The 24847-nt window shown below is 41.4% G+C and overlaps 2 protein-coding genes and 1 long non-coding RNA gene across 6 annotated transcripts in view; all 3 read right to left on the bottom strand.

Moving 5' to 3' along the window:
- Positions 1-5832, bottom strand: part of LOC118211042 (nuclear factor of activated T-cells, cytoplasmic 2-like) — a 32205-nt gene extending 26373 nt beyond the window's left edge. Inside the window, exons 1-2 of one of the 3 annotated variants that reach the window (XM_035387775.1) lie at positions 5758-5832; positions 1961-2010 (exon numbers count right to left, since the gene is read on the bottom strand). In XM_035387775.1, the coding sequence (XP_035243666.1) occupies positions 1961-1982 (22 nt within the window). In that variant the 5' untranslated portion in view covers positions 1983-2010; positions 5758-5832. Of the gene's footprint in view, positions 1-1960; positions 2223-2664; positions 2676-5757 lie in introns of those variants that run through there. The other 2 variants (XM_035387774.1, XM_035387773.1) reach the window with 2 other exon arrangements.
- Positions 5833-10030: 4198 nt separating this feature from the next.
- Positions 10031-16166, bottom strand: LOC118211044. Its single transcript, XR_004761948.1, has 4 exons — positions 14699-16166; positions 13021-13045; positions 11002-11149; positions 10031-10586 (listed from the first exon to the last, which is right to left on the bottom strand). It is a non-coding gene; the product is annotated as an uncharacterized LOC118211044 (long non-coding RNA).
- A 2493-nt stretch (positions 16167-18659) lies between these two features.
- Positions 18660-20996, bottom strand: LOC118211043 (zona pellucida sperm-binding protein 3-like). 2 transcript variants are annotated; one of them, XM_035387778.1, is made up of 10 exons: positions 20739-20994; positions 20385-20690; positions 20199-20317; positions 19895-19998; positions 19617-19791; positions 19425-19542; positions 19257-19342; positions 19094-19179; positions 18911-19021; positions 18660-18809 (listed from the first exon to the last, which is right to left on the bottom strand). In XM_035387778.1, exons 1-10 carry the CDS (start codon positions 20934-20936, stop codon positions 18700-18702), a joined length of 1413 nt encoding a protein of 470 aa, XP_035243669.1. In that variant the 5' UTR covers positions 20937-20994; the 3' UTR covers positions 18660-18699. The 2 variants fall into 2 exon arrangements, with proteins under 2 accessions (XP_035243669.1, XP_035243668.1); XM_035387777.1 differs by having other exon boundaries at positions 20385-20996.
- Positions 20997-24847: the final 3851 nt, after the last annotated feature.

Below are 24847 nucleotides of genomic sequence, written 5' to 3'. Positions count from 1 at the left end.
TATGCAAGGATTGTGACATTGCCACTTACATACAGATAATTTGATCAATTACTTCACTTACTGTATATTCAACTGATATTATATTCCTAAAAAAGAATTCACAAATATTAACTGTTCGGTCTGTAAAGTCAGGAAGTCTTACACCTAGTTGATGGCTTCTTATACCTAGTTTATGAGTTCTTCAATGTCCACACAAAAATTTGTTTCATGTGTTGTGTTATTGTGAATAACTGATATGCTGAATCTGGACCCAAACTACCCCAGCAATATGACTGGCACATTTGTTCTTCATTACCCAAAGTTCGTTTAGTTTCAGGTATCACAAAAGGTTACTGAAGGGCCTGAAATTTTGAAAATTATTTCAAGTGTACGTTTTTCTGACAGGAAACCAAACACAGACTGGGTTACTGAAATATTATGCATATAAATAATGAAAGAAAGATACACTTCTGAAAACTTAGAGTAATGAAGGATGAAACTAATTGCAAAGCCTAACAAACATGATTGGAATACCAGTGGAATGGAAGGCATTGTCATTAATACTGCTTTTTTGGGCAGAAAGTGCACTTTCCAAATGTCGAAACTAGTTTTCTTCATCAGAGCATCTAGGGACACAAGAGAGAGGCCATTTTCAGGAAGATATTTGGCACAGGAGCATTTTTAATAAGCTGTAATGAATATAGCCCCTGAACTTGCTTGAGAAACCCTTGCGTAACACACAGAGAACCACTGTTCCAAACATCCAGTACAATAAGCCTTGTCAACAAGCCAGTCTCAATTGCTCAAAAAACTTAGTGTCAGTCTGAGAGGAAGAGCCTTGGGAAACTACACAAAATGATAATAATTAACATACTTTAAAATGAATATATTTTAACATACTCCACAGAAAGAAAGCAATGTTTCATGTCCTTAAAAGGCAGAATTGCATTCTATACAATTTTATACATTTACAGCTGAATGTGGGTTTTTAAGAACATGGATGTGTGCATCTCACGTTGCTGTTTTGTTAAGTTGGGTAGGCCATGCCGTAAGACAGAAATCATCGTTTCATTAAGACAGCTAAAAGTTCAAAGAAACCAAAGCGCACAACAAGTGTGCTTCCGAACAGAGCAGCCACGTGCGACATTTAGGATAATTGAGTAAATGTAGATGAATGCATTTACAATTTTAATTTATTAGCAGCCGATCAGGCTACTATTTAAGCTACTATGAGCTGAATTTAATAAATGCTCTTACAACAACCGTCCAAGGGCATCTTGTATCTAATGTGGGCCTACTTGTAACCTACAAGTGCAGCCTATTACATAAAATAAAAAATAAAAACGTAATTTGATTTCAATAGTCGTTATATGAAATCATTTACCCTTTCTTTTAAATGAGGAACTTAATGAAACAAAATAAAATCAAAATTTAATTCTCCACAAAACAAGCGTTCCTACAGGCTAGCTACTGAGCTCAGGGAAAACACGAAGTAGAGCCATTAAAACGTGCTTCCTTTCCATTATTATTATTATTATTATTATTATTATTGTTGTTGTTGTTTTACAGCCAGATTTATCGAGGTGCCACAGTGCTATAACACGCTATAGCTATATGCTTTCAATCAGATCACCCGACTTTACAGAAAAGGTGTGAATCAACTAACTAAATAAATAAATACATACATACATAAATAAATAAACAGTACCTACCTGCGTTATACACATTATGCAACACAAACCGTATGCAACTGTACACAAAATGTTTCAGTAAAGTATTAGGATATAGCCTAGATGTGCATTTATACTGGCTACTTTAGAAATATCGCATGTTTAATACCTGCAGCGTATGAGTTACTCTCGTGCTTTAAAACTATTATTGAAGTACATTCCTTGCAGTTATAAATCTATTTCCACATAAAAATAATACAATGTGATTTGATTCTCAGATTATACCACATTCCATCACACGCAACTCCTACCTTGATTCATCGATCTCATCATGTGGTACTGCGCCAGCCTCCAGACTTCTCTGAACATTTGGAAATCAAAATGAAAATTAAAATGAGATTACTGTATTAATAAGACTTCCTCTATTAGTCATAGTAGCATCTAACTTCAATGTCACTTGAATTAAAAAAACTGACAGGGAACGAATTTTAGGGTGTAACAGAACAGCTCGGTCAGGCAGTGATATGAAGCTCTTTTCCTTACGCCCAGGATTACTAGAGTAACAAGGGCAGCTTCCTTCCTCGCGCTGGGTGTTTATAATGCTCGAATTCTGTAAAATAACGGGATTCCCTCCGTGTTTCCTCCTGTTTGTGCGCTTTGCCATGGAAACCTGGAACAGCTCCATCTCTGAGGCTCAGGGCTTTCCTGCAAAACTCTACGCTCAGGAATCTATGACGTCACCAGTTTCTGGGCCAAAGAATCTCTACGGCTTCTCTTGGACTGCCGTGTACAAGAACTTCATTGTAGGAATATGAAATCACGGAGGGACTGGGGGGTTGGGGGCGTGGGTGTTAACTCGTTGATAACCATAAAATATTATAACGCAATACTTGCCCAAATTCGCAGTTTAATTAAGTTAATATAATTAGATTATTTTACACATCTGAACATCACACGTCAGTTGTATATCAATATTGACGATGAAAACTGTAACATTTAAGGTTATTGTACTGACCTTATATAAGTCGATGCTCTTTTCGCCTTGAATCAAAATGGGGCAATTACTAAAAGGGAACAATTAACAGAACTAACAGAAATAATATGAACTGTGAAAGTTACAATTAACATCATTCTCCTTTGGGCATTTTCAGTAATCACATTTGTCTGAGGTAAGCACACATTCCTTAGTACAATTTGTTCTCTATTTTTTCTCGTTATTGTTACAAAATCATTTTGCAGTAGGCTACTGTGTAACCAAAGTGCCATGTAAGATTGCCACGATCAAATATTGAGATCATTACTCAGTCTATATAATGTGTTTGCGTGAGTACGGTATATTGGTAACTTGAAGTAAAGCTGTCAACCGCACAGTTGATGACATTTGGAAACACGACCCAGGATCAGAGGGAATGGACAGACAGAGATGTTCATAAGGAATGTGCTGTTGTCAGAAAGGTCCAGCCTTCTTCCTAACTCAGATGAATGCAGTTATAAGTTTTCTTATTGCAAGAGTGTCATGTCAAGAATAATATAGCTTTTTTGCCAAAAGGCAGGTCACGACACAAACCTGCAATATTCCACATCACCTCATATGGTTTTAAAAGTGTGAGGAACGCCCATTAATTCATGCCTACCTGGTCACATAATGCTTTTGGGGGAAATGTTTATATTTGATCTAAATGAGCATCCTGCCAGTGTTAGCACTCTGTTCCGATGCAGGAAGTATGTCACACAAAGCAGGAAATACCAGGGACATTCAGAATTCTGGCTGTAATGTATCCTCAGAGTGGTCTCAGAACCCATCACATGATTGACCTGTTTTAGTCAAGTAGAAATTCTGTGTGTCCCCCTCCTTCCCCCTTGATTGCCTGCATGCGGAGAGCTTTTTTCCTCTAGTAACTATATGAATTAGGTTTGCAATACTTTGTTTGTTATGTGTTAATATGTTCCTGCTTTCACATGAGTGATATGATGTTTTATCATTGTGTGAATATATTCATGGAAAGTGTATGTGCCTGCATATCAAGGGCACTTTGGCGTGCTGTCATCAGCATCTGTTTAACAGCACTCTGGTTGTGTGTGTGTGTGTTTGAGGGAGCCTATGAGCTAGGGAGTGCATGTGACCAGGAGTGTTGGGTAAGTAAGAGTTTGCGATGCAGTGCACAAATCTCGGTTCCAGCAAAAATAGGAGAATTTGCACCCAACACCAATCAGCCTTGCTCTGCCAGATGAAGAATAAATCTTTGCCAGTGTAGAATTCAGTGCCCTGTTTTTATGGCATACACATACAGTAACTATGCCCCTAAGACTACTACCACAGTCCTCGTCTACCAGTAAAAAATAAAACACTCTGACACAATCTAATCAAGGCTCCCTGTCCCTCCAACCTATAAATAGGGCTTCAGCCTGGTGTGAACACAAGCTCAGAAAATACTTTCTCTAAGTAGTCTGTCATCATCCACATCTTGTGTTTGTGTGCTGTCTTATGTGATGCAGGAGGGATGTTTAAGGCTACAGTCATTTGCCTGGCACTGCCCTCTAATTTGGACCTTATTTTCATAAATTTAATTTGTTTATTTTGTGTGCTAATATTATGAACACATTAAGACTTGTTCAAACCCTACATTGTTAGTAGTTTAATTTTGTTTATAACAGCTTAATGTGTGCCACGACTCACACTAAAAAAATCACGTTAACAGTAAGCAAACATTTACATGTGTAAATGGCTAAATGCAACTGTAACAGCATAAAACGCATTACAGTTACACAAACATGCAACATTAGTTAAGCTAAGGCTAATGTGATACGAATCCATGGATTGTCAGTCACACTGAACATGCTTGTGATTTAATGTATATCAGAACCATTGTTCCTGCCTCTTCTGACTTAATTAATCAGCACTCTAGAAAAACAAACAACCAAATAGATACATACGTAAATAAAAACATGCAACTTCACTTGGAAACATGTCATTCTACATGGTCGCAGAACCTTCAGAGCAAATAGTGAGTTTTTCCATTTGTATATCAATTAAAATATAATTATTATTTATTACTTATTTTTTCTCAGCTTTTTAAATTTTTCCTAATTTCTTAAGCTGTTTTTTGCCAAATTTCACAAACATTTTATCAAATGTCATCATCACACATGCCTTGAAATCCTCCTCCAGAATTAAATGAATGCATAAATGAATACAAACAAGTTTACATCAAATATGATAATAACCTGACATAACAATCATAGATGACATGGATATTAATCACATGAAACATTCAAGACGTGATATCTGAAATGCGCGTATGGCTTTGGATGCTTGGCTATAATGTGATACTTTCAGTGCACTTAAAACCTGTGAAACCTTTTCTATGCAAAATCACAAGGAAGGCTGTGGAAAGTTTTCATTAGCACCACATGTGGGATCCATTAGTCTGTAGATCAGAATGATTGGCCAATTACAACCCACACTGTGGCATAGAGTTTATTTTGCCCCGCCCTCCTGATTAGATGGGCGCGAGCCATTTCTGACAGGGATTCCCCTACGCACCGGCCCAGGAAAGTTCTTCTGAGAGCTTGCTTTAGAGATGTTAAAATGGAAATATTAGTTAATATGGAAACTGCAGGATTGTGACAGCTTAAGTATCAAACACTCATTTTCCGACAGTGTTTTTACAACTTATTTCCTTGTTTTTGAAGCCTGTAGCCAGCAACCTGTTTACAATGCCTATTACTCACAATTAGGAATAGTTAAATTGACGAAAACAAATTTCAGTAATTATCGGCTATGCAGAAGGCAGAAAAAAACCAAAGTTCATAGGCTAGGACAAGACAGTTTTTTTGAGGAATGGGGTTCCATTAGTCAGGCATTTTTGAACAATGACTAAATGTCAAATTTCCAAAAAAGCATCTAAAAGACCGCTGCGAGGACACAGTACAGTGGATCATTTAAGCGGCGTATACTCTGTCTGGCACATTGTATCCCCGCAGTAAACGCAAAGTCCTTGGCAGTGTCAACAAAGCAGGAAATTTATGAGAACGCGAGGAATTTCCTCTTCAGCATCGTGGGATGCCTGTAGCTGCGTTGAGCGCACGCTGTACGTCACAATCTCACCTCCAGCCTTCCTCGCTACCGTGAGTTCCAGACGAGGCTGGGGACAACTGGACACCAGAGACTCCACTTTGAATGAACGGACACTGGCGACCTTCTCTGTGACATGGAACCTCTGAAAAAAAAGGTGCAAGGCAAGCAGAATTCACTGACTGGCAGCCAACAGAAATAAATCTGCTAAGAGCTCGACCTGAAAAATGGCGTAAACATCGGATTTACATATGCCTTCCTGATATGTAAGGAATTTCAGACAGCAAAGTTATTTGGTGGCAATTAACACTTTCCATAAAAAGCCTTCCTTTCCATGAAAACACAGTAACTGTAGCAAGTTTTCTTTGCATGCTGCTTATATGTAACATGGATGAAAACCCCATCATCTTTTATTTGCACACAGATGTATTCTGAAGTTCACTTTTTTTTTTTTTTTTAATTCAAAGAATAATGCAGCCAGCCCACCTCAAACCCGAGAGCTGAATCTGTCCTGTTGGGAGTGGGCTGGGTAGGAAGGCCTTACTCGGGTTCTCCACTTCCATTATAAACAGAGCAGAACCCTGAATCCAAGCTCAGAGACCATCTGGAGGCCACAGAATCAAACAATATCACGCACCAAAGACTGGATTTAGCTGACATCAGTCCTGAACTGTAGACTTAGAAAATGCAATTGTTTTTCCTCCTTCTATATAAATTGAAACATGATGGATGGATGTATGGATGTATGAATGTGTGTGTGTGTGTGTGTGTGTGTTTGCATGAGAGAGAGAGAAAGAGAGAGAGCGAGTGAGCGAGTATGTGCATATATTTCTACAGAGAATTAAGCGTATACCACACAAAGCCACAGAACGTGCATGTCACTGCACACATGCAAACTTTCCCCTGGTGTGTCTTCATGCAGTTAATGATACGGGCGGATCTACAGTAAAGCTTACTTTTCTTTGCTGCAATCCCTTACTAATGACCATAACAAGCTTGAATAAATCCACAGCTCAACAGACTTCTTGTTGGTACTCCACCCATAGCCTGATCCACCAATCATCAGCCAGCCTGAGTACTTGAAATGAGTCACCAAAATTTGCTTTCCTTCCTGGCCAACAGGGGAGGAAAAAGAAATACAAATATTTTGGTCTGGTGGGTAACTTATTTTTGTTTAGAAAATGGAATGGCTGTAATATGACGATCAATGTTTTGAAGCAATGCTACTGTGGATTAAGAAGCTTTAAAATAAACCTAAACAAACATTACACATGTTCCTACAAACACTGCATTGTACGCCATCCATGTTATTTTTAAATCCATATTTACAATTATCATGCATCTAATTCAAACTCTGAGCTGTCCATAACAGTAAGCCCTCTTTTTTAACACTTGCAAATAAACCTTTCGGCATTAATTGGTTTATTGCCTTTCTTGATATAGAATGAAATGTATTATTAAGACCTACTACTGATAAGCGTACACTCACTGGAAAATATCTTACTTGGTGATAGATTGCGAGATGAAGAGTCATGTTATTCTGGCCAATTTGAGCCTTTTTGGCAAGTGGCACTGGAATCCTCAGGAAACACGCGTGGACCGAGGCGAGGCGAGGCGGTGGGATTAGCCAGCGATCATTTCCCCCTGCTGCTCCCTTGCCGCGGTCCACTTCCTGCATCGCACCGTCACCGTTTCCTCCGCCGCCCCGCGCGAACGTAAACACAACAGGGATAGCCGTTTCGCAGTCCCGCTGGGCCGCTGTCACCGCCAGGGGTTCCAAGGCTATGCTCGGGTCGCCAGATATATCCGACCAATCACATCGCTCCAAGGGTAGGTACCAAAGTATCATTTCAATTATCGTTTAGTCTTTTTCCCCAGCTATTTGTTAACGTGACAGGAGGAATAGCCGAAAAGATATAAAGAATTCGACTTGCTAGAAACTTCAAGCACACGTGCGCGAAAGAAAACATTTTGCGAAATGCATGCACACATAAGATGTGTGAAGACCTAAATCAAATCATAGTGCAACAGATAATGCACTGACCCACTAATCCGTAAAACATAAGCAAATCCAGATATCTGATGTTCAGAGCTACTGTCCGATGCCAGCCCATCGCCATGACGTAAAGGTCAGTGAATCTGCAGTTCTTCTTCTGAACCAATTACTGTGAACTCTGGCATTTGGTGGGTAGCTAGAACATCCCACTTGAACAGGGAGATGCATGGTGTGGATGAGCAAGACAGTCAGCTATTGAATCATTACATTACATTACATTATAGGTTCTTAGCAGACGCTCTTATCCAGAGCGACTTACAACAAGTGCATTACAAAACTCAGAGACAAGTGCTTTACAACATTCCTGCAAGAGAGCTACAATAGGTATAACTTTGCTTAGGTATAAGTGTGAATTGTACACCCTAATTTTTTTTTTTTTTTTTTTTAGAAAAAAAATGTTAGAGGGTAGTGGGGGGTGATGAGGTGAGATGTAGCTTGAAGAGGTGAGTCTTCAGTCTACGTTTGAAGACGGCCAGGGTCTCTGCTGTTCTGACTTGCACAGGAAGGTCATTCCACCACCGTGGGGCTAGAACAGACAGGAGGCGTGACCGGGTGCTGGTGCGAGCCGGGGCAGGGACCAGGCGACATGTGGCAGCAGAACGGAGAGGTCTAGCTGGGGTGTAGGGTCTGATGAGTTGACGTAGATAGGGAGGGGCTGACCCCCTGGCTGCTTTGAAGGCAAGCACTAATGTTTTAAATTTGATGCGAGCCATCACGGGGAGCCAGTGGAGGGTGGTGAGCAGGGGGGTAACGTGGGAATGTCTGGGGAGGTTGAAGACCAGACGCGCTGCTGCGTTCTGGATGAGTTGCAGGGGTCTGATAGATGATGCTGGGAGGCCAGCAAGCAGGGAGTTACAGTAGTCCAGGCGGGACAGGACCACTGCCTGGACGAGGAGTTGGGTCGAGTAAGTTGTGAGGAAGGGGCGGATCCTCCGGATGTTATACAGGAAGAACCTGCATGAACGTGTCACTGCTGAAATGTGCTCGGTGAGGGACAGTCTGTTGTCCATCACCACGCCAAGGTTTCTAGTTGAGGGTGATGGTGTGAGGATGGTATTACCTAGGGAGATAGAGAGATCAGAGAGAGGGGAGTTAAGAGCCGGAATATAAATGAGCTCTGTCTTACCTGGATTGAGCTTGAGATGGTGGCGGACCATCCAGCTCTGAATATCACTCAGGCAGGCAGTGATGCGGGCTGAGACCTGTGTGTCAGAGGGTGGGAAGGAGAGAAACAGTTGTGTGTCATCAGCATAGCAATGGTAAGACATACCATGAGCTGTGATGACAGGGCCAAGGGACTGGGTGTAGAGAGAGAAGAGGAGAGGACCAAGGACCGAGCCCTGTGGGACTCCGGTGATGAGGGGGTGTGGCGCAGATACTTTACCAGCCCAGGCTACCTGGAAGGAGCGATCTGAGAGGTAAGACTCAATCCAATTGAGGACTGTGCCACAGATCCCCATTGCAGATAGGGAGGACAGGAGGGTGGGGTGGTCGACTGTGTCGAAGGCTGCCGATAGGTCCAGAAGTAATAAGACGGAGGAGAGGGAGGCTGCTCGGGCTGCGTGGAGAGCTTCGTTGACAGAGAGGAGTGCGGTCTCTGTCGAGTGGCCTGGTCTGAATCCAGACTGATGGGGATCGAGGAGCTCATTCTGTGAAAGAAACACAGAGAGTTGATTTGATGCAGCACGTTCAATGGTTTTTGACAGAGAATCAGACCAGTGCCAGTGCTTACTGTAACCAGTAGCCCTGAGGGATGGTGCACAACTGGCTCTAGTGTCACCCAGGGAGGGAGGGATTCAGTTAAAGGGGTTTGTCCATGTGTAATCATGACATATCCAGCTTACTAGCAATGCATGAATGGTGTTCCCCAAAAAAACGTAGCTCAGCTGGTGCACTGCAGAGTGAAAAGGAGAGGCAGTTTAGCAGTATGTATCTCAAAGGAGAGACAAGACATACTCAGCCCTCCTAATTTGACAAAGGATGCTGCATCAGTGCACGGGGTACGTAAATACAACTGGACGTTCAAAATGGCAAGAAAATGGGGGATTGAGAAAACGGAATGAAAAAGTATGGATAGTAATACTCCTGAGACCCGGCGGAGGAAAAAGTATTAATATCTTTTGACAGAACGCAAGTGTCTTGGAAGACAAAAATGTGCTGCAGTGAAAATATTTTCAAAAATATTATTTGTTTTATTTACATTGAATATCCCTTGAAGTGTATATTTCAACAGAGTAGAATATACAGTTATTGAGATTATAACCTGAAGAGTTATGATAGCAGATATTAATATTAATGTGATAGTTTATGAGCTGGAAGAGGACTGGAGTACCTACAACACACACATTTAAACCTACATTTAAGTTTGATTTAATCAGGAAGTTCCTTGAGAGAAGAATCTATTTTTCAAGGGCAACCTGACAAGTTGACAACAAACTTTATAGCAATAAACGTCTTAACAGTGCAATTTCTGTATTAAACTTAGTCGCAATTTGATTCATCTTATGAATATTCATGAAAATGACTGTGCTCAGATATAGCAGTAGTGGTAATGGATGTTCTTTCCTTGTGCATGCCTTTTCATGAATATTCATAAGCTGGAAAATAGCACTGGAGCCTCTTGTACTGAGGAAGTAGGGAGGAGAGAATCAGCCATACATGTAGAATCTACACATTCATCTTCCTGTAGGTCTCAGCAGACTGTAAGCCAGTGCAGTACAGTAGAAGTCCTCAGTCAGGGCCTGAAAAAGCCAGCTGTACCCCATCAAACACCCACACCTGCAGCTGGGCTCAATGAAGTCTGGAGCTGACGCCCAGATCAGACCATCTCAGTAAATTCTGCCCCCTCTCCTCCAGGGCATGCAGATCTACCACACCAGGCCTATTTCACCAAAGCATTTACCAATACCAATACATATACATACACTGGGATTTTTAATACATGAAATGTAGTGTTTTACCCACAACAGAACAGACAGGGCAGAACACGAAGGTGAGTTCAAATTTCAAATCAATGTTTCTTTTTGTCGTTGTCTTTTAAACGAAGAAATTGCAGTTAGTTGTAATGCTTATGTTTGAGCGTATGTCTGTAAATCATGGAGACCAAGTATGTACCAAAAGTTCAGGTTAAAACAGGAAACAAACAAAAAACACAAGCAAACATATGAATAAATCAATATGTTTACTTATCCAGCACCTTTCCAAATACTTTTCACCCTCACCTTCCTAAATTAGGAGGGTCTTCTCATCTCTTCGTCCTGGTCCTGTCAGCACAGTTTTTCCTTCATGTTAGTGCGAGGAATTCTCCGCCGCTAGATTCATTAATAGGTTGTGCATCAGCTGGTTGAATGAATACTGCCCCCTACTGTACTGGAGTGAAAAGCAGATAAAGACAAGTGGTCAGACTACTGTCAAGCTGTGGTACACACAGAAATCATGTACCGCCAATGCAGCAAAAGATTTCCAACAGGGACTGGCATAGCAATTGCCATTTGGTAGCTTTAAATATGAAATTTAAACAACCAGTTGATATAACAATAAATACATTACATGCAAGAAATATCTGTAGGTTGGTTAAAATTAGTTTTTGTGTTCATTTCTCAGACACAGGCGAGGCAGGATCATTGCCACATCCATGCAACACGATTTTTCAGTGTGAGGGATATGGCGGTATCTGATTACAGGGGAAGGCGGTGGAGAAGGGGAGGGGGGTGGGGGCTTTCAGCCCTGCCAGCCATTGTTTAATCCTCTTTTTTTTTTCCCCAGGAACTCGTTTTCTTTCGCAAGCTGTAGCCCCCAGAGGCAAACTGGAACCGGACCAAAAGGGAAGCAGGGTGGCTGTCGGAGCGATTGTGCAGGTACAACCCTGCTAAACAGATTAGGATGCTGTCCTCTGTCCCCCTGTGATCCTTCTGCTCCCAAACCGCCCCAAGGTCCTGGGTTCAGTGAGTTCTCGCTTGACGCAGGCGATTGAGTGGTAGCCTGTGCTTAGTTCAGTAGTACGGAACACAGGTAAGTAACAGGCGGGTCATCGGTATCGATGCAACACGGTCAAGTTCGAGTGAAGGCCGCCAAATTCGTCATTCCCCATAAGAGTGGAAAGTGAAAAGTACTTTTACGGTTTTCGTGTTGCTGTATGTTCATTTGTACACGGGTTGGGCGGCAACCTGTCCCAAGTTTTTGATTTCTATAGGCTAAAGCATGTGTCAGTCAAAGCATGCGGTGACTCATAGGCGCCAGCACTAACAGAAAACTGAGGAAGTACTTATGCCTGAAAGAAAAGCCTTATTCAGAAAGGACATCATTCACAAATTGCGCACAACTAAATTAGGGAACAGTTACGAAGCTTAGCTTGAATACATAGTGCCAGAAATATAGACATAGAAGCTGAATCGTTCTGTTAAATCAAGTTTCTTGATTTAACATAATGATGGAGAGCAATACGGCAAACCTTCTTTGCTAATCGTTTGGTTTTACTGAATTAAAGTAAATAAAAAACTTTTTATTTTAAATGAAAACCATTGCAATATACCAATATATCTCCTTTTTGCATTCAGTCATGTTTTTAATGTGTTCCAGCCAAAGCAGAAGTTAATATGTGTAGCAGTGATTATGCGCTGCGCATATAAAAACATACAAACTTAGAGTCGGTGGCAAGTTTCGTTTATCCACTGGCGAACCCCGGGACCCCGCTCAGAGGAATTGACCCAGAAATAAGAAAAACACGATTGAGCCGAAAGGCCTGGGCGTGAGTCACTCAGGAAAACATGGCGTGAGTCACACCGTGACTCATCTCCGCCCACTATTTTAAACAATCGCACACTCCATCGATTGTCCGGCCGTCCAGCAGGACGCCAAGCCCTGCCCGGGGCATCTGTGTGGGAAACCTGCGCGCTGCCATCAGCGCACAACACTGTGACATTTAGCCAGGCCGGGAATGTGGAAAATGTGTCGATTCGTATGGGAAAAGGGCCTGGCAAACGTACCCCTAGGGCGGAGGACCGAGAGAATCTACTGCTTCCACGGCGACAGGGCTATTCCCAGTCAACATTAAAAAATGAGTAGCTAATTGAGAGCACCCTTTAACATCTATTTACATTTTGTTTTCATCCACTTTCCAGGGACCCCGCCCCAGGTTCAAAGGTTCAAGGACCAGCATCATAATTAGATGTTTTTTTCATTTTAAATGGATTGTGGACTGGGGAAGGGTTGAGGGAGCGATTGCAGGTCCTGTACAGTACCTTTGTTGAACCTCTTGTTGAAAACCTAGATCCCAAAGAGATTTAAAAAAAAAGTATTTAGCTGACGACACCAAAACACATGAATTAAACAGTGTTGAAATAATATATTAATTGAAACATGTGTTGCCACCTTGAGTTAAACACTGTAAAGTTTTACTTTCTCATGACCTATGAATCATTTGAAAATACTCTTGTATTACAAAGTTATTACAGACTCACACCAGAATACATTTTTGTTGAATGCCATCTCAAGCTGTATGTATTCTAATTACCTACAGGGATCTCAGAGAACCATGAAGAAATCTCAAACCTGTGAATTTTGTATTGATATTCACTTCTTTTCATTAGAAAAGTAGCATACTACTCAGTGAAACTCCTTTCATTCACCATACTTGCAACATTCTGTTCACATCTGTCTGTTCTACAACCTTCATGTAGCATTTCAGTGCTCTTCAGTATGCACTAGATCAGGAATATTCAAAACTGGCCCTCAAAGTCAATAGTATTGCTGATTTCCTCTTTTGCCTGATAGTTCAGTAATGTCAGTGATTGGCCAGAGATTACACTCACCTGGTGTGTCAGGTTTAAATCAGTCCCTGATTAGAGGTGAAGATTGAAAACAAGCAGTACTACTGGCTTCAAGAGCCAGATATGACTATTCCTGCCCTAGGTCTTCCTTTTTGGACAGTTAGTAGTGCATGTTACTGACAGGCCAAAGCAGCACTCTCAGAGCTTTCTTACCCCCTGAAAGTGTACATTGTATGATTAACTTTTCACATATTTAATCAGAGTACAGTAGATATTTGGTTAGGTGACACAGGTTTTGATATTTGGCTGTCACATCAGTTTTAAATCAAAGATTTTAATCCAAAAACATGAACCACTTCCATAATTTAGGACTCTTGAAAGTGGCATTAGTGTTGTCACTTGCTACACTGTCAGATGAAACAAGTGCTTCCTGGGATATTCCCAGATACAGTAGGCTCATTTCTTAGTTCTTAGCCAACCTCAAAGTACTGGTGTATTTGCAATACACTAAATGTGCATTTTTGGATTTTTATGCATTTTACAAATTGCAATTATACAAAAAATGTGCTCCCATTTTAAAAGTGAAATTGCTTTCTTCTGGCTGTCATACACGCATACATTCACACATGAATTCAAATATGAATTCAAAGTTATTGCCAGAAATGACAAATTTAAGACTGGAGTTCATGGTTTGTTCACTAGGAGTCCTCAGAGACACAGGGGACTTATCCTTGTTGAGCAGGAGCACTTCCAGTTGTTACAGACAGAGGCAGCAGAAGACCACTTTAATAGATAAGGCTGGTCGTGTGAGCCAATGACATAAGATTTGGGATGAAGAGATTCTATGACAGGACAGCCACGTAAAATTTTATCACATGTTCGGTGTTAATCTAACTCTGAGCAAGACAAGTCCATTGGATACTAAATGTCCTTTATTAGAGTTAAAGGCACTCAGTATCAGTTGATTTCAGACTTTTGTTCATGTCCAGCTTGATTGTGTCAAGAACAGAAAAATATACTAAGGCTGTGTTCATATCAGCACACTTTGCAACTATTGAGTATACAAGCTGTATACAACTTGATATACTCAATTGTAGGCAAGAGTATTAATTTGGACATGGCCTAACTGGAACACATCAACTCAACTTACTCGGTGTGTAGTGGTGTCCAGAGGTGGAAAGTCCAAGGGTCAGATAGTAGAAGTCCGGTCTTGTGTTTCTTCTACCTATAAAGTCAGCCAGCTGATTTCACTAATTAGTTTTACCTCCTGGCTGAAGAATTAGCAAAACAAGGTGATTGGAGCAAAATACTACGGAAGACTTATTTTCTGAAGTTGGATTGTCCACCTCTACGTTCAATCATGGAGGGCCACAGTGCTGATGTTTTTGTGGTTTCCTCTCAATCAGTGCAGCCAATCTATCAGCATAGGCCTTCTGAACAATGTTTATTGTTCTCACCAATCAGTGACTTAAATTAAGCACTGAACACATTAAAAACCTGCAGGCACACCAGCCCTCCAAGGACTAGAGCAGTGTACCCCTGCTGTAGACAGATCTACCTCAGTGATACTTAAATCTGGCTCTAAAGGCCAGTAGTAAAGCTGGTTTTCTTTTATACCTGATAATTCATTGATTGATTAAGGCCACTGATTTGGAGAGATTTACCCACCTGGTATCTCAAGTTTAAATCAGTCCTGATAAGAGGGGAAGAATTAAAACCTGTACTGGCCTTGAGGGCCAGACTTGAGTACCTTCTCTCTCTTGAAAAGCTAGTTTCATGATACTAGAACAGTAGTCTCCAACCCTGGTCCTGGAGAGCTACAGGGTCTGCTGGTTTTTGTTTTCACCTTAAAATCAGCACCCAATTCAGACCCAAGACACCAGGTGAGTTGAGTTAACTGTGTAATCAACTGCTCAACTGCTTCATGAAGTGCAGATTCACTATGACAACCAGCAGACCCTGTAGCTCTGCAGGAGCAGGGTTGGAGACCACTGTACTAGAAGCATACTTAAGGCATTTTCAATATAGACTGGTCTGTCAGTGCAGGAGCACTTCACATTTCATTCCATTAAAAACATTGATAAAAACAAAACCGCTAATGAACAGAAAAAATAAATACAGTAACAGCATGTAAAAAGGTATGGTTATAATGGCCAGATGTGGGTGTACTGGAGGACTGCATGTCTGGTCTGGTAACATTGTAGCCACGCTCCCATTTCCGGTGCTGGTTACGTCAGCGAATAAATAACTGGACTGAGCAGCTTGCATATTTCACCTCTGACCCCACTGACCTCAACCTCTGGCACTCCCTGGACATTGAACCAAGCTTTAAATTTGCTCTCCATGCAGAGCCAGATATTCCTGAGCAGAGCACCTGAGAAAGCACTCGGATTGTAGATCTGTCTGCAGGCTTCACTGACACGAGCACAAGCATCCCAAAACACTGTGACCAAACACTCACCGGCTCAAGGTGATGCGAGACCCTGACCAGGGCCCTGTTTCACAAAGCAGGATTACTGAGTTAGCCAGATAACTACACCAAGTAAAACCCGGAGCCCTCCCAAATTTGGAACACGGACTGAAATAAGAGCTGTTCTGGGTTTTACTCGCAGCAGTTGTGCAGCTAACTCAGTAATCCTGATTAGTGAAATACCCTCCAGCTGGGCCAGTCTAAGCCTATGCCTTTTATGTCATTCTTGCAAAATCACGTCAGGAAAAGCTATCAGCAAAGGTTAGAAATGCTGAGGCTTGGCATCTGGTTTGGCTTTGGACATCGTCCCCTCTGTACACCATCCTCCACTGCAAAAATCATGCTGCAGAAACGCAGAACATCGTTTTCCATCACATTTCATTTACTGTACACCCAGCGCAGCCCCTCTCATCCGACGCAAACCTTCCACGCAAACGGGCGTCTTGACACGGCTCTGTATTTGTGTGGTAGCCTTTATTTATCTCTTTAACTTGCAGCAGGTTAGAGGTTGAAGACGATTTTTTGATGTGACAAAAACGCAAACAGCACTTACGAGGAAGGGCCCTGTTATTCTGAGGTCGGGTTGTTTGAATCAACGATGGCGAAGCACACAGCTTGTCTTTATGCTGCGGGTCGGTAACTCCATCCCGCAGCCGTGGTGGTCAGCTCTGTGAAAACAGGAGCACGCTCTTACAAATGACCCTATTCTCTGTGATTTCACTGCAGCCCAGGCAAACAAAGCATTCTGCTCTTGTACAGGATGCAGATGTCAACCCGCCAGCTTCCACCGGTGACATAACCTCGCATGCCAAAAAAATAAAATTGTACATGAAACATTAAGCAACCAGATTAACCAAAACATTTCAAAAAAAGAAAAGATTTATAGACTCAATGGAGTCGAGTGTAGCATGCCTTCAGTGTTCAGTACACAGCTGCATATTAACATGGGTGTAGCTGCATAGGCCTTTTACATTTAGGAAGGTCTTGATTGCAAAAATAAATAAATGTAACTGATCCACAAATAAATGCAGTGGATCCCCCTAATAAATGTACCCGATCCGCAAATAAATGGGGCTGGTTCACAGTTGTGCATCGACTGTTGCTTGCATTTATTCATGAATTTGAGACTATCGTTATTGGCATGATTTGCACAAAAAAAAAAAAAGTCCAGCCAATCAGATCTTAAGACATCCTTTCATTGACGTCCATTCCTCTGATCAAAGTACGTATACACTTCAGGATTGTGTTGTGTAGTGCCAAGACAGCCGCTCCAGTTGGGAGGATTGCTCTAATGGCCATCTTTGCTAAATGAAGCCTTCAGACCTTGAAAAGTGAAAACATTTGTATACCAAGTTTGGATTTGGAGGGGCTTTTTTAAAATAAGCTGCAAAGTACTGACCAACAGATGACTTGCAACAACTTTAAGGCAACTGAAGGTAAATGGCTCCTAAACTACATTGTATGGGGTCACTATAGTGACAGTATGAGAAATCAATTGCATTGCAATATTGACAAATCAGTCTAAACATTTCCATCAATTCCCATTTGCAGACTGAATGGGTGGAGTTTGATTTACCAGGCTCTTAACTATTGGGTCAAGGTGCTTCATGACATCATGGATGAATGTATAACAGCCAATAAATGTCTCACAGCATCTCTTCTCCCACAGAGGCCAATAATTTGCCTGCTAAAATTAGCTTTGAGTTAGTGAAACATTTGCCATAAATACTCATCTGCATAATCAATAGAATATTCTGCTCTCATCACAGGTTCATTTGTACAAGTTAGGTGGCAAACAGCTCCAATAAAAGCTCCAGACTTGTAAAATGAAGTTCAGGTACTTCACTGGGACAATTCAACTGCAGAAAGTTGAAACTCAAGATTTGTTTGGCAGTTCTTTTACATGTAGCTATTCATAAAGACTAGCAGTGGTTGGGAGGCTAAAGGATGTTTAAAGACTTAGTCTCATCACAAGGTATCTTAAGCATAATGAAACTTAGTTTACCAAGTGCAAAACACCTTGCTATAAACTAAACCACTTTAGTACATAGCCTATACACAAAAGTTAAGAGGAAGCAGGCTACCTATGAATAGTGCCGAACAGCTGCAGTTACTGAAATGTACATTTCGGGATACTATTTGAATATGGCTCGTGCATGTTAACCAATGAGTTTACTTGGGGGTAGGACCTCCTGACCATGCCCATACAATTGAGGATTGAGATTTGTAAACATTACTGAATAGATGTTTGATGGGTATAGTGGATACATCCCTGACATCACCCCATTTAAAATTAGCTGAACACACCAAATCACTTCCTAGCCACATTTGTACACCCACCACCAAGTCCATGAACAAGGTAATACTACCCCTTTCACATCCACAAGAGGTTGACCAACCAGGCACTACTGTACCAGAGACCTTTCCCCATGCAAGGAATATTAAAATCAGTATATTCATGCCAGATTTATAAGTAAAAAAACCAGGCAATCCCTGGAACATTTTACCACTCAAGTACTAGTATTCTGGTCAAAATGCAATGAACCAAAAGGCAAGTTCAAACACTTCAGTTGTTGATACAAGACCCGAAATAGGTTTGTGTAGCCTAAATGTTCCAATACAAATACCCCAGACAGCAAGGTTACTTGTTTACATGTTTTATTCAAAAAACCTCCACCCAGTTACAAGACCATAGGTTTGTAGTACCGTCGCCACACTAGTACTGTGCCCAGCACAATCATGCAGACCAGTCCCACTGCAGCCACTCCAACCATTAGCACAGCAGAGGAACCTAGGGAGCAAAGAAACCCCCCAATGAATGGTAGACAAAGCAGCCATTGAGCAATTCTAGGGCCTGGCAGGAGATAACTGCTCAGGCAGCATGATGGTTACCTTCTGACCAGTGATCCACCTTCAGAGAGCCATGGAGCTCAGGCACAACATCTTTGGTAGCCTCCTGGACAACAATGGGGCCTAGGACTGCACTACCCTCATACTGTACAGCTGTAGGACAAAACAAGCTCATACACCAGTACAGGCAATGTGATTGTAGAAATCAGAAAACCGAAGCCAAACCTGAATTGACACTCCTGCCCTTCCTCATAGCACAGCTAGTGTCACAGCAACTACATGCCTGGTCATTCCCAGATGCACTAATCCACCTGAAAGAGAAACAGGTTACCCACACACACTTGGCTTTTTAAAAAAATAAAAAATTTAAAGGCACTGTGATACCAACCGTTCGTATCCAGGAGGAAAGGAGCATGCCCTTCCTTCTGAACCAGGCAAAACTGCAGTGGCTTTCAGATGGCAGAAAATGTAGATCTGGAGTCAAGATATTGCAATTAGTAATACTAGTTGCCACCTTCATAAGGCATGTTCTCAAAGCGAGAAGCTATTCACTCACTGTACTCCTGGCCTGCTGGGCAAACCTAAAAGCATCCAGGTGAAATTGCAGCTTATCATCCTGTACTCTTTGCAAGAATTGGGAGCGGGAGTTGGTCAGCTTGGAATCCATTAGACACCTAGAAGGGGGAACACTGTAGACTAATCACATCAATAAGACAGGCTATAGTACAGCAAGGTAAAGCATACTTACCCCTTCTCAATGAAAGCATATCTGGGTACTGCATTTATATCAGGGTCCAAAGTAGCTACACAGGAATCCACAAATACATTGAGGGGTACGTGGTTGGCCTGGACCACAGAAACTTCAATGTTAATGAGATCCCCCAGGAAGAACACGTTAGACATCCGCTCCATCTGCCAGTTATCTACCAGGGTTGTTGGGGGGGGGGGGGGGGGGGGGGGGGGTTGAAACAGTCAGTACAAGTGGAGAAAAATTCAAAGATCCATTCACTAGTCAGCTTAGCTTACCAGTCATGAGCCTCAGAGAGAATACAAGGAGGTCTTCAGCAGACAGGGTAGAGTGGTAGGGGATCCAGGTTGGTTTCAGGGCATTACTACTGACATTATGCAGCCTGCAAGGGGAAGGGGGGGGGAAATTAAAATGAAGGTACGAATTCAGGAAATTAACCATTTGGGAAGTTACTGAAAGCAAATGTGGAGACAAGCAGAGGCATTACAAATTGACAAGGCTGCAGCCTTTCAGTAATTCACATTAGCAGCAAACGTACACAAGAAATCCAGGCTAGAAGAGTACAAAAGGATGCCCTCTAACCTCATGTAGTGGCACCCGATGCCCACCACAGCATCAGATGTCCTAATTATGGGCGTGGCACCAAGAGCTTTAGGTTGGTAGTTGAGGGTAAAGGTGTAGACTAGGGAGTCCTCAGTCGTCTGGAAAGACAGACCATTAGTTTCAACATTCATCACACACATGCACTATCCACAGCACACTACATACCGCAAGTACACTGCCACAGCCATGCAGCTCTGTCTCAAACAGAAGATGGAGACTAGACTTATCCTGCCCAACAGGTCCACAGCCTCCTAGGGTGATGTCAGATGGTTGGATCAGGTGACCAATGCCAAGCAGGTCCATATCCACTTCCAACTGAACAGAGCTTTCCCCACAGTGGGCCTTCACAGCATCAGGCTTAGGTGTAGGAGGTTCCACTGGAACTGTGGGCCCCCAAAGGGTCGGGCGAGGCGTCACAGGAGCCTGGGTGAAGCCTGGTCCCCCGAAGGTTGGGCGGGGAGTCACGGGAGCCTGGGTGAAGCCTGGTCCCCCGAAGGTTGGGCGGGGAGTCACGGGAGCCTGGGTGAACCACGGTCTTCCAAGGGGTGGTCGAGCCGTGACAGGAGCCTGTGAGCCCACTGGCTGCCTGTTATACTGTCCGGTTGTCCCAGGATTAGCACCATTCAGGTTTGAAAGCCACTGTCCCTCTTGAGCATTACATAAACACCCAAACAAACCAAAAATTATGAACCCAACAGAGAACCTTTCTCCCCCCATGGTAAATCAATAAGAAACAGTCAGAAAGAATAAGCAAGCAATACCCACATAGCCTCCTTAAGCCCATTTAATAGCCAGCTGAATGTAATTGATTGTTCCAAACCCCTCCTTTTTCATCATTTCACTAAACCTTCTCCAGCCTCTTCCAATTTTTGTTTCTGGCTGTTTTAATTTGCACAGCTGATAAATTGTAATTCGTCCACGTCCGTCACAAGTAATTGCATTCCAAAATCAACGTGGACGATCAACTCTCTGAGTCGTCTGCAGCCTGCTTTCAGCTTTTAGTACACAGCGGATTGCTTATTGACAAGAGTACCGTGCTAACGAGGGATTTGCTGCTTATTTAGTTTAGGAAAGTCTTGACTGCAGCCTGCAGTGGGAGTACCGTATCAACTCATTCTCAGAAAGCCTCCTAGTCCCGAAATTCACTGTTTGTTATCCTTGCCGTCGGACTCGCGAGAATTAAAGCTGTATATGCAGCACTTCTGCTGTACGCACAGCGGACGATGGAAGATTTGTTTGACGTTGGCTCATTTAAAAAAAAAAATCCTTAAACATTTTCGATTGTAGTGATTAAAACGCAGATCCCATATAAACAAGACGATGCCTTAAGCGACTTAAAAATACGCTTGCTAAATATTTCCTCTGAATAAACTGGCACAAATTTTACATTTCTTTGATTTAGGCTACGTCGTAAATGTTGTGTCCATAGCTTCAAGATTTGAGTGCTATCTCAATAAATAACATATAAATTAGTTGCCCCTGAGTGGGCATTAGAATAGTATATGATAAATTATATTCGGTCAAAAGACACCTCCATCCACGCATTAATTACAACAGTTAATAGTGGTGACTTTTGTCTGAATATAATTATAGTTATTGTAATACCACCTGTTCCAACGCACGTACCGCAGCGATGACATGCTGATTAGGGAAATACTTTTCAATCCGAAACATGTGCAAGTCATTGCTCGTCAATCAACAGAATAAGGATGGCAAATTTAATTATCGACAACTTCATCATTGATTCTGTCTCACAAATGACAATGTCCTTATAAAAATATAACAAATACATTAGTCCAACGCGCGTGTAACGCACAGCCAGTCGTTTAAATTAACAGGTGAAATCTAAATGAGATATCTATTGATATTTATAGTGTAGTTTAGCAATTTAATGATAAAACAGCTCTAAATTTAACCAAGGGCAGCCATTTTGGAGACACGGACAATAACACCAAATAAGGGACTACAGTGTAGCCTATTTTTTATTTGTTTTCAGTGCAACAATATTTTTGTGAGCTTCGTGCGTGACATGGATGAACCAGGCTAAGAGTTGTGCACATCGATTATTTTTTTCTGTATGAATAGCCCCTTTTCTCTTGAAAAACCTCATCAGCTGCAGGTTTACGTGGTATGCCATTTTTGTATCATATAGGGTGCGTTTAAAGCACTGCAATCGAGATTATCATGGCACTATTTATGTCAGGGGACCAGGGATTGCCATTCTCCGTGAAACTCACAAACTCCAGTGGTTTCTCAAGGTATTGCAGTTTAGTAAGACTCCGCAGGCAAAAAGCAAATTTCCCCATTGAAGTCCATTCAAAACTAAATGTAGTCTGTCGAAATTAAATTTTTTATTCTTTTAAACTAAAATTTATCCAGGCACTACATTTTTTCTGAGCCCAAAATAAGAATATGTTAGAATTATCTGGAAAAAAACAAAACATTTTCAACGTACAAAAATGCCAAGTTACAAACACATTCAAAGCACTGTCTAAATCATTATTTCAATCGTGCAAAATCTAGGCCTGCTATTAAAAGTACTGATATCAAAATTGAGCAATATTTCAAGAAACAATATTATTTTAGCTCACACAAATTAAACAGGCTGTATTCAAAACCCGTGCTACCCAGTGTTTCCTAAATTATTTCACATAACTTGACCCTGTGTTTTTTCATGTTATCATCTGAAGAGAATGTGGTCATTCAAACTTTGTGTGACATCAAAGTGTCAAATTGCAATCATTTATAGTGGAAATAATCAGCAATTCTTTATTATTATTATTATTATTATTATTATTATTATTTGACTCACAAGCATACAGTACATTAATGGAGCAAATGCATGTCTGGATAGGTTTATAAAATACAATATTTATTTAATAGGCCTAAATATGTCTAATTTTACCAGGCAATCCCTGGTCCCTGAGTCCCATGATAATCCCGAGTGCGGTGTATATTTGATGTGTCCTGCAATTTATTTTCAATTTAGAAAAGAGACAGCAGTGCACTGATAGCTCAAGATTTTGCAAAGAGAGATGGGAGCATGTGGATTTCATAACAGCCTGCAGGTGAACAGGCATTCGGCAGACGTTAAGCAGACATCCAGGTTAATGGTGTTTAACTGAGCAGATCAGCAGCATTGCTGTGTTTCCCTGGCCCCTGAACCTCACCCCGTGGTTTGGTTTCCTCACGTTCTCTTAAAAAGCCTCACCACAGAACATTAGAGAAACCCACATAACCCTGAGAGCACCCGCTCTGACGAAACACAGACACTTGATGGTGGTATTTAATGAGCATACCTCTTCATTTAAATCACAACCTTAATGGGGAAATCATCAATAAATGCATTACCTGGTAGGGGTTATGTACTCCAAACGGTTAATGTACTAAATTGCTAGAAGGGTAGGTACGGTAGCACAGAACTTGTGACAAATACAAGCTTTTAAAGTGTGCTTAAGGAAGAAGACATGCTGAGCATGTACTTGCAATTAGAGGAAAATTCTTCAATTTAAGACTTTGTATACTATTGTTAAAATCTTGACAACTGAAGACCCCATTTTTGTAAGGCATATTGCTTTTCTCTGGGATAACCATGAAGTTGGTCTAATAAAGGCAAACTCTTGGGTGAACTTACTTTGTTGCACCCTCCATTTCACCAGAAAAGAGGACAGAGAGTCTGACTGATACACTACACAAAAACGTTTCCCAAAATTTTATTTATTTAGCATTTTATGAGAGAAAAACGGGTCCAGCGGGCAGAAGACATGATAAGTTCAGTCCAGTTAATAGAAATGTGAAGCCAGCATAGAGTTACTTCATTTTATGATGTCAACTGTTTATGGTACAAACAGTATTTTACTTGCTGGCATAAATGAAGGTTTGTTACAGTACTGCTAATGTATAATACAAACTGTTATTTGAATTAAAAAGACTTTCTAACCTAGCTAATGGGTTTTAAAACATTGAATGCCGTTTATAAATGAAAAAGCAAAAGTAGCATATTTTCACACCTCCCCTGAAAACTTCTCTCCAAAGAGCTGATGTTTCATAGACAAAGACAAGCTTTCATAGAGTGGTGGAAGGGTCTTTCAGGATGAATTGCCAACTGGTGACTTCAAAAGGAGAATACTGACATGTGACCTCTGTAGGGGCCACTGGCTGTTTGCTTAAGTATGTAACTTGAAATAGTCTAAATTAAGGCACATTAATATCACAGTGCAGTTAGTTCATTACATTTCAGCTACATTTACTACTTTGTATGATCAATGAATTTTGTTTTTTGTAGAAAACTTCAAAACTGCAAACTGCCCCTTGGGTTCAAAGCAGAGATACCTACAATTACAAATCAATAGAGGAATTCATATTCTGTTTCAGTTTAACACTTATTTATTGGGCAACACACATTCATGAAGCTTATAGTTTTTTGGCACGATTCCCATTTTATTAGACAGTATAGTACTGTGGGCATTCAGGACTGCATATACTGTGACGAGTTATTTCAACACTGACTTCATGAATGGGTAACTAAGCCTCATGATGTCTTAATTCTCACACACCGGACAATGAAGATTTGGTGGAAGAAAGTTCCATTCTGACAATTTCAGGGTGCCAAACACATCCCCGTAGGC

This window comes from Anguilla anguilla, chromosome 13 (assembly GCF_013347855.1).
Source record: "Anguilla anguilla isolate fAngAng1 chromosome 13, fAngAng1.pri, whole genome shotgun sequence".
NCBI classification, from domain to species: Eukaryota; Metazoa; Chordata; class Actinopteri; order Anguilliformes; family Anguillidae; genus Anguilla; species Anguilla anguilla.
This window is presented reverse-complemented; position numbering and strand designations above follow the sequence as displayed.

Excerpts from the sequence above, each read along its gene's own strand:
- LOC118211043 (XM_035387777.1), bottom strand. The coding sequence starts at position 20,936 with ATGGGGGGAGAAAGGTTCTCTGTTGGGTTCATAATTTTTGGTTTGTTT. Across the intron at positions 20,318-20,384 it reads GCTGTGGCAGTGTACTTGCG|ACGACTGAGGACTCCCTAGT; the intron begins GTATGTAGTGTG and ends CTGTCTTTCCAG. Across the intron at positions 19,543-19,616 it reads TATGCTTTCATTGAGAAGGG|GTGTCTAATGGATTCCAAGC; the intron begins GTAAGTATGCTT and ends TCCCCCTTCTAG.